Here is a 10,692-nt window from a genome sequence, read left to right as displayed (position 1 = left end):
AAATGAAAGTGTCAAAATGATCATCAACACCAAATAGTCAAATTTTGTTGCGGGAGAAGGGGTGAATTACACGTAATTTTGTGCGCGCGCACTGAACCATATTGTAAAATCAATTTTAAAAATTGTTCAGCACCCTATAAATTCGTGATCCCTACCAGACCAGGGCACCAGAATCAAATATCCGGAAGCGAACTTATTTAACAGGTACTAAAATTTCCAAAATCAGCTGAGCCACAACAGAGATGATGATATTGCAAGTATTTTATTTTAGAGAAACAAATTTATGCAATGTTCAATTATTCACATATAAACAAATCCATACCGATGAGAAGTGTTAGCAATACACTTTGTAACACACTCTTTCCTAATGCACTGTCTATTCTTAATTGAAATTTATTAGAAATTATAAAATAGCAATTGAGACTCGTTAAATAGGAAGCGAGACCCACAAAACTTCATTAGATCCAATAAATTTTAACCTACTGAAAAGTACGTGTTTAAAATAATGTTGCTATTTTTCTATTGATGGTTGGCTAGATTATAAATACTACCGAATCACACGGACTTTATTTGAAAAAAAAATTTACATTAGAGATGAAGAATGGTCGTTTTATGCAGACAAACGTTTCGAATTTCTATTGCCACGCATGATAAGAAATCAAGTACTCAAGAAGCCACAGACTAGCAAAACAAGTAAAAGAATCATAAAATACTTGCTAAGTTGCATAAGGCTATGGCTAAATAGAACCAAAATATAAAAAGGTCAGGAAAATTGAAATGTGGAGTTAGAAGATATTAACTTACATGGGAATATTTCTATGGGGAGAATTGGCATGTACAATTAGAATGCAGGGAAAAAGCAATCTAATTTTCCAGTTCACTCCTAATCCAATCTTGTGAACACACCAAAGCTTGGACAGTAGCAGGATTAAGTGAGCTCCAATCGCGATCAAGGACTCTTGCACTATGATTAAATGCCAACTCTGGCGCAACTTTTGACATTGGAATTCCCAAAACATTGCGTGCCATCATGGATAGGACAGGATACCTGGGAGTGTGAACTCTCCACCAATTCAGTATGTTAAAATCAACATTACGTGGAAAGAGAGGTTCTTCCAAGTACTTGTCTAGATCCGATTTTGTGCCTTCACCCTGTGTAGTTTCATGGAGAAATTTATCAAACCCCATCAATCGATCCCTGGAATCCTTCGCAGAACCTTGCAAGAGAAGTGAACCATTGCCAACCTGCCAGGCCAGACCTTGATCATGAGAAGCTAAAGGGGAGCATATTGAATGTTCATTGTATAGAGCCTTTACACCATCAAAGACCTCTTCAATTCGATTTGCAGACATGCTGCCAAAAATTTGTGGATAATAATAATCTACCAACTTCATCTTGAATCGAGGGTCTAACATTGCAGCAACAGCCAACCCTAAGCTACATTTCTCCCAATACTCATCAAACTTGCTTCTCAATCTTGACGCCAAAGAACTGATAAACTCATCTGAATTCTTGGACCATTCAATCAAATGCAACTTAACATCACAGAGCTCAGGGAAATATATATTTGCAGTTGGATACTTGCTCTTAGTGAAAACATTGATAACCTCAACAAAAAGCTTCAAGTAGCTGGTAACTGCTGTGACTCTCTCCCACTCTACCTCAGATAAACAGACTTTGTAAGCAGTGTCATTTTCTTGCAAGAGAATTAAAACATCCTTGAATTCTAAGGCAACTTCAAGCATTGAGTATGTGGAATTCCATTGTGACGGATTATCTAGAAATAAGCCCTTTTGACTCAGGATCCCAACTTCTTTAGCCATCACATTGAACTTTGCCAGTATAATTTGTGAACTTTTAATGTAACCAATAGTTTGACGAATCTTATTGACTATTTCCCTTACAGTTCCCAGAGCATGCTGAACCATGGTGTTAATAACATTTGCAGCACAGCGTATATCAAATAATTGACCGTTGCAATAAAGAAACCTGTTTTGCAGAAGTCTCTCACCAATTCTAACAGCAATTTTATCAGAGGTGGAACAACTATCCAGTATCATGGAAAACAATTTACGGTCAATATCCCAATCCATTAGGCAAGTCATGATAGCTTCTGAAACCATGTCTTCTGTATGAGAAGGATCAATCCTTATAAAATTTAATATCCTCCTTCTTAACTGCCAAGATTCATCAATGTAATTTGATGTCAAACATAAATACTCTGCATCGTCCACAGCATTCCACACATCAGCACTAAGACTGATTTTCCCAGGCAATTTATCCAACATCTCATTCACCTTTTTCCTCTCTCTCTCATAAATCTCAATACAATCAGCCTCAACCTTATTCAACGACACAAGTTCAAACAATGGCTGTAGATTTTTTATGAAAGCTCTGAAACCAACATGCTCAACCATAGCCAATGGATATCCATGTAGAATAATCATACGAGCAAGATCAAATCGACTCCGTCTTTGATCAAAGTTACTAGTTCCAGTGTTGACAGAGTCTTCTTTCAACTGCGCCTGCTCAAATTTAATATTCACAAGACTAACAGTATTATCATCTTTGTTTGAATCTTGATCAATATTGAAATTTGCAATTGCTAGAGTTCCTTCCTTTCTCTTTTCTCTTGCCGAAATAAATTGTGCTATGCCATGGCTAGACCTTCTCTGACACCTGATTAAATGGTTCCTTAGATGCGATGTTCCACTGGTACTTGATCCGCTCAGTTTCTTTTTGCAATGCCTACAAACAGCCACACAGGTATCGCCTTTTTTAATCCTATCAAAATCATTCCAGACCACAGATTTCAACCTACTCGATTTGACAATGACAGCATCAGACATGTCCATTGCATGAACCTGGAACAAAAGTGTGCCCATCAAAATTAATTAAAACATTTATGTACAGGACCACATCTATGTACTATCTACTATGTGATGTGGGTGCACGTGCATTTATAATGATGAAACTGCAAGGAGATTTTAAATCTAAATAATAATAAAAAAATGTTACCATAAATTAGAAGGCAAAAAGGATAATACCGTACTGAGGAGGTTTATTAAGAGAAGGAAATGCAAAACATAATTCACTCATCAAATTCTACAAATGAATCACCACATCATTACCTAGTCCAAGTGTCCAACACATACAATGGTACACATTTCATTATGCAATGCCTATTAATGTCTCAACTAGACCACAACTAAAATTAATTTCTTTGATTTTTAAAGTGCCTAATAGTTATTTATCATCAATAAGTACACAATAAGTATCATGTTATGCATGGCATATAACTAAAACACATGTGAACCGATGGTTGGAGTCAAGAACTCGCCTCTCCAGCCCAATTTGAAGGGTCAGAAACTCAACTTCGCCATTTTGAAGCCAAGGACAAAAACACACCTAGGAAGCCCTTGTTCAAAGAGAATCAAGACCAGTCCAAGGCATCAAACATCCTCTGATTTACACCATTATCATAGTTAACTGGTTGTTACAGTTTACCTTTGATCAGTTTCTAATAAATTCAGTTATAAGTTGATAGGAACCACGGGGAGCCAACAAAGAATTACCACGGGGAGCCAGCAAAATTGGCTAGCTAAGTTGTTGGGGTATAATTTCGAGATTGTATACAGACCGAGTTTAGAAAACAAGGGGGCGGATGCATTATCGAGAAGCATGGGGGAGATGGAGCTTAATTCCTTAGCATACATACCGGTGTGGTTGGACTGCCAAAATTTAATAACTGAAGTGCATGAAAGTTCCACTTGGAGGAAGGTTATTGAAGACTTGAAGCAAGATCAAGGAAAGCATATTGGTTTTGAGTATAAACAAGGTGTTATTCTTCAAAGACAGATTAGTAGTTGCTGAAACCTCAAGCTGGATTCCTAAGTTAATGGAAGAGTTTCATGCCACTCCCCAAGGAGGACACTCCGGGTTTTACCGTACTTATAGGCGTCTTGCTTCGAATCTGTTTTGGAAAGGAATGAAGGGAGACATTATGAGGTTTGTGCAGGACTGTGATGTTTGTCAACGCCAGAAATACCTAACAACAGCCCCTGGAGGTTTATTGCAACCTTTACCAATACCGGATCAAGTATGGGAAGATATATCTTTAGATTTTATCACGGGGCTCCCGAGATCCAAAGGGTTTGAGGCCATTCTAGTCGTGGTAGACAGGCTGTCTAAATATAGTCATTTCATTCCATTAAGACACCCTTACACAGCACGAGCCATAGCTGAAATATTTGTGAAAGAGGTGATTAGGCTTCATGGGGTACCCAATTCTGTTGTGACTGATCGTGATCCATTGTTTATGAGTCTGTTCTGGAAAGAATTCTTCAAACTACAAGGTACAACACTCAAGTAGTACAGCCTATCATCCTCAAACCGATGGTCAAACCGAAGTCACTAATCGATGCTTGGAAACATACTTGAGGTGCTTTATCACGGATCAGCCAAAGGGATGGGTCATTTGGCTTCCGTGGGCTGAATATTGGTTCAATACCACCTATCAAGATTCAATAGGCACTACGCCATTTGAGGTAGTTTATGGAAGAAAGCCTCCAATGATAGTAAAGAGTATACAAGGAGAAGTGAAGGTGGAAGTAGTTCAAAGGGAATTGCAAGATAGGGATGAAGCTTTGAGACAATTGAAGAATCACTTGGCAAGAGCACAAGAGAGGATGAAGAAACAGGCGGATAAGCATAGAAAGGAGAGGAATTTTGAGATAGGTGACTTGGTGTTCCTCAAATTGAAGCAACATAGGCAGCATTCTGTGGCTGCAAGAATCAGTCCGAAATTAAGCGCTAGATACTATGGGCCTTTCGAGGTGATTGAGAGGATTGGGGAAGTAGCTTATAGGTTGAAATTGCCTATAAGTTCCAAGATACACCTGGTTTTCCATGTGTCCTCGCTCAAAAAAGCACATGGAGATTACAAAGTTGAAAGCACACTACCTAGTGGATTGGAGGATGACCGTGAAGGAGAAATTGAACTAGAACTGGTGTTGGCAACTCGTAGTATAATGAAGAGAGGCAAAAGAGTCAACCAGTGGTTAGTCCAATGGAAGGGGAAAAGCGTAGATGAAGCAACTTGGGAAGACAAATTGACATTGAAGAGCCAGTTTCCAGAATTGAGTCTTGAGGACAAGACTTTACTTCAAGGAGAGGGTGTTGATAGGAACCAAATTTGCAATGGGCCTTTAGTTCATGAGATGCAGAAAGGCCAAAGGGAATGGTTAGTGTATTCCCGTAGAAAGAAAAGAGGGGTAGAAGAGGAATAAGTTAGTGGGCAGTTTGTTACAGGAGAGAGTGGGCAGTTGGTTGCAGGAGAGAGTTGGCAGTTGGTTACAGGAGAGAGTGGGCAGTTTCCTTTCTGTTATTTAGTAGGTGTAGGGATAGCTTTTGGGGGGATCTTTTCTGTTTTTTTGGTGGGAATAGAGAGAACCTACAAGGTACTCTATTAAGGAGCTCAGCTCTGGGACAAGAGGGACCTTCTCCTTTGTAGTTTTTATGATTTCCAGTCTAATGCAGAATTACTACTTCTCATTTTCCTGAATTCTCTGTTTTATTATTATCTGTTCTGAGGTTCCGTATTATAAGGAAACAACCAGAGGTTAACCAATTAAGCCAATTGAACTAGTCCAGTTTTCAGAAATATTTTTTATACAGTGTTCAATGTATACAACAACAATTCAGCTGACCAAAAAAAATACAACAACAACAAAGCCTTATTCCCTCCCCCCCCCCCAAAAAAAAAAAACAACAAAGCCTTATCCCACTAGGTGAAGTCGGCTACATGGATCACTCGACGCCATTCGGCATGGTTAAAAACCAAAGTTTCAGAAATATTAAGTCTGAGATCTCCCTTGATGATTTCTTACAACATCCTTTTTGGTTTCCCTCTTTTCCTTTTCCCCAGGCTAAAAATCATGCAATTTAATCTTCTAGTTGGCATCTCTTGTGGCCTATTCTGTACATGCCAAAACCACCTTAACCGATTTTTTATCATCTTTTCCTCAATAGGTGCTACACCAATCTTCTATTATATAACGTCATTCTGTATTTTATCTTTTTTTTGCATGGCCACACATCCATCTTATTAACATTCTCATTTCTGCTACTCCTACTTTTCTCTAATGTTGAATGGAAAGTATCAAAAGAATTAGGAAGGGGAGGGGTTAGGATGTAATAAAATTAAAGAGGATGGGACGGGGAACAATGTACTTAAGCCCTAAAGTTACAAAATACAACTAATTAAATAAACTCAACATTATATCATCCACAAATGTGCAAGCCTACAATTGCTACAAGTTTAAAAGCTTTGCAGAGATCCAAAGCTCCAGAAATAAGCCGAGTAATCTTCATATGTCAATAAGTCACACAAACAAAATCATAGAAGTTTAACTTCTGATCTTGCCTCTAACCATTATAATGTGTCTTATTACACAACGCTGGTCACTGGAAACCTATGTAGTGTACTATTATTCAGTAACTGACAGGAACTGTATAATGGAAACAATCACAACAAGAAAAATTATTTGTATTTTAAAAGTTGAACAAAAAAACAAAGTCAGGATTTTTTTTCATAATTTCATAGAAACTAGCAGATTCCTTTTAATAGCATTTGATTCTTCTAATCATAGTGAAAACCACTATCTATACATTGATATCAGAATGTATCCATGAATTTTGTTTGATTCAACTCACCTAATCCAACATTTATCTAATCAATCTTTCAATCCACGGCTACAGAAGTAACTTTAAGGGGAGAACAATCCCTTCTCACAAGATAAATTTTTCATTCATTAAGGGAGATATAATCCAGGAGAAATTACTTATACAAAAATCCACAAATAAAAACCAGTAAGTAAAGAAGATCAGAATCAGACAAAGTTACACAAGGTTCCCAATTTCATATTAACTCATTCCAGATTGATGGAAAATATGATGCTGCAGAACACAATCTCAAAAATCCAAGATAATTTCCAAACACACAATAAGTAAGCAGTCATTGCAGAGAGAAGGGGGAAAAATCAAAAAAGTTAAAAACTGGTTGTAAGATACTAGTTTGCTTCGCATTTCCCAAGTCATCCATGATCCATGCTCAAAAAATAAAATTTAGTCACATAAAAAATTAAAATATGTAAAACCTAAGAATTTAAAAGAGTGGACATTTGTTGCAAATTTTAAAACTCAAAAACAAGAAACCTTCAGTAATTTTATCTTTAACAGTTTCCCTTAATTCATCACCAAAATTCCAACATTTTCCAGCAAGCAAACTCCCATTGCTGTCATGAAAGCAAACACACATAACACCATGCAACCACTCAATTCCATCGCCAACGGTAACCCTAACAATAAAATAATCATAATAACAAAACAAAAGGTAAACCTAAAGCATCACTCCTCCTTTTCAAAAAGCAATTAATACAAAAAAAAATGTATATAAATAAAGGCATGATTTTGACGCAAGTTTGAAACACCCATTAAGCAATTGAGGCTGCAGCGAGAGAGAATTCTCTATTACAGCCTTCAAAATATAAATCAACCTTTTCAATTACGATAAAAAAAAAAATGAAGAAGATATGTACGTAAAATCTAGAGAATGGAATGGTAGAAAGGAAGGAAACGTCGTACCGTGAGGAAGAATAGGTTTGATTCGGTGTGTGGTGCGTGCAAAGAACGAAAAAGGGGTTTGGAAGAAAACCCTAATCGAAAGGTGAAAGAAGGAGGAAGAAGAAGAAGAAGAGGAAGAGGAAGAAGAAGTGGAACACTAAGAGGAGAGCAATGTGGTCACACAGGCGTAGCAGCTTCCTACTCTTCTGCTCTTGTTGAAAGTTAAAACGCACCGTTTCATTATATACAACAATGGGTGAGTTTGTTAAATTTTAAAAATATTACTTTTTTTTATTGAAGATTTTTTAAGAAGTAGATAGAATTTATTTTTTAAACAGAAATATTTTAAACAAACACACTAAAAAATATTAAAATTGTTTATTTTATTAAAATAAATGTTTATGTGAATAAATAAGTTTAAACAAATGGATTTATGATTTTTTATCTTCTAGGTCTAAATATGTTTTAAGTTTATCCAAATATAACATATTCGGTTCTTAATATTATAAAGAAAAGAAGATCATTAGTAATACATTTCTTCTAATACATACTCTCTCATTAGTTAAAAGTTATATATCAAAAACTACAAAATTAGAAGAGAATCATTAAATAAGATATAGGATCCATAAAAATTTGTAATTTTAAAAAATTTCAACTAATAATAAAGAATGTGTTAAGGAGTGTATTGTTAGTATTTAATAATTATATTTTTTTGTTAAAATCTTTAATTCTTAACTAATAAGAAAATGTAGTATAACTTTTAAAATAATTTTTGTGATTGAATTACTTATATAAAAAAAAATTACACTACTTTTTATAACTTGTTTTTCTCATATATATTGTTGATTGGTTCTTGTCGTGATAATATAACTAAAAATTAAAATTATTATATTTTGCACAATTATAAAATCAAAACTATATGTTTGTGGAGACCTAAAACATATTGCACGTATAAGTGATAAAATGGACTTAATCCGTCGAATTAGACTACTTAACTCAATTTTTAAACAAGAGTGAGGGTTGCAGCATAATTCTAAGGTTTTCCCCTTGATTGAAATATATAAGCCTTTAGAGCTAGAATTAACTTGTGTTTTGGCATTCTTTAGGATATTCTATTTTAGCATTTTCAAAAGTATATTATAAATGGTTAGTTGGTGTGTAAAATATTGATCATAAGTATATCCTAATCAGTACTAACAATACCTAGTAATAATGAATTTAAGTTCAGATGTTGTACCTTAAAGATTAATTATGATTAAAAAAAACAAATTTATATAGAACAAGAAGTTGAAATTTGGTTTCGGTTACAATTTAATTGTAAGACTAAGTGGAAATTAATAAAGGTTTTGATAGATTTAAGGAGCTAGGATTGTGATTTTAGAGTTATCTTTATGTTTTTCCTATTTCTCTATTTCAATTAAAACCTCAATCAACTATTTCAATTACTAATTATGTCCCTTAAGGTGATAAATAAAATTAGGTCATGTTTTGATAATTCTTTCATTTCTAGTTTACTTACTTATTGTTCATTAGGGCTTAAATTAGAATGGAGGTTAAGCATAAGAGGTTATTACCAATTATTAATTAGATTAGACATTTCAAGAAAAGTTTATTTGAGTAAATCCTAAGAATCCAATTATTACACAGGTCAATTAATTAAAAGTAGTCAGATCATAATAATTAATCAATTTAGGTTTTATGGTGATCAATTCCAAGTAACAATCAAAACAACAAAATAATATAATTGATAAACTATTGAGAATTTTATTGCAATAGAAAAATTAGGTTCACATACATGTTTGACATCCTAATCCTAGCTTAGTGTTTAGCATTCCATGTGCATTGGAAAACTTAAACAATACTAAGAAAACAATATGAACATTAAAAGGAAAGAATCTTCAAATAATTGATCCATGTTGTGTTCTCTTCACCATTCCCAATTAATAGCTCCCTCATAAGTTCCCAAATTGCCAAGAGAGAAAAAGTAAATTTTGAAAGTGTTAAAGATTTTCTAAAAATGTAAAAACTAAGCTACCTATAGGCCTAATGGGCACGTTGAGTCATGGGGGTATGCACAGGGTTATACATTTTTTCCAAAGTGGAGTCTAATTTGTATGCTCGTGCATAATTATGTAGGGTCGTGTTTGCATGCCTAGAGCCAATTCATACTTTTTGAGCTCTTTTTACTCCTTTGAAGTTTTTGTTGGGAAATCAACGCTCTTATATCACTGTTGGGTAATCATCGCTCCCACAAATAAAATTACTCACACACACAAAGGATCGTAAAAACACACACAAAGATTACACTGTAGAAAAAATAACAACAAACACAATAATTTAATGTGATTCGGCACCTCTTGCTTACATCCACGGAACCGACTCAAAAAGTATTTCATTATCACAAAAATGATTACAAGATTGTAACACACCCCAAATAGTGTATCACTCTACAAACCCGAGTACCCCACTCAATGGTTACAAGAAATGATAACACTCTTACACAAAGACACTTTTCTCTCAACAAAATGACTTTGTTTCATAATCTATCTTCTCACACATACACACTCTCTCTTCATGTGTTGTGTTTCTCCACTAATTCTCTTCTTTATTTATAGTGAAGATTGTCACCAACTATAATAAATAAGCTCTCTTGGAAATTGAAATAAAAATAACTTCCAATGCATCCATTCAACTAAGGTTCATATAGAAAAATACAATCTTCCACTTTGCATTTCAGCCACCTAAACCTTAGCGATAAAAATTCAATTCCCAATGTACATGCATCTTATCTTTTGGTTTGAAACTCTATAATTCTCCCCCTCAAGCCAAAAGGGAAATATCCTTTAATTAATTTGAGAGTGAACAAACTCCCCCTTCAACGGAAGTATCTCCCAATACTTCCACAACATTAGAAAACTTCACTTTCTTCTTCACTTTGCTATCATGGTTCCTCTTTAAGACTTGACCATCCAAATAGCAAAGGTTACCTTTATTTTTCTGTCCTCACAACACCAAGTGTCTTCCCTTGTACACTTTGCATCCCCACTTTGAACCAACATATTTGTACC

At 34.9% G+C, this 10,692-nt stretch overlaps 1 protein-coding gene across 1 annotated transcript; it reads right to left on the bottom strand.

Moving 5' to 3' along the window:
* Nucleotides 1–613: 613 nt before the first annotated feature.
* LOC114396605 (zinc finger BED domain-containing protein RICESLEEPER 2-like) lies at nt 614–7,826 on the bottom strand. The gene is made up of 2 exons (XM_028358672.1): nt 7,646–7,826; nt 614–2,865 (listed from the first exon to the last, which is right to left on the bottom strand). Exon 2 carries the CDS (start codon nt 2,854–2,856, stop codon nt 865–867), a length of 1,992 nt encoding a protein of 663 aa, XP_028214473.1. The 5' UTR covers nt 2,857–2,865; nt 7,646–7,826; the 3' UTR covers nt 614–864.
* Between the last annotated feature and the right edge of the window lie 2,866 nt (nt 7,827–10,692).

This window comes from Glycine soja, chromosome 18 (assembly GCF_004193775.1).
Source record: "Glycine soja cultivar W05 chromosome 18, ASM419377v2, whole genome shotgun sequence".
Taxonomy (NCBI): domain Eukaryota; kingdom Viridiplantae; phylum Streptophyta; class Magnoliopsida; order Fabales; family Fabaceae; genus Glycine; species Glycine soja.
The sequence above is the reverse complement of the archived record's forward strand: the minus strand, read 5'-3'. Positions and strand labels throughout refer to the sequence as shown.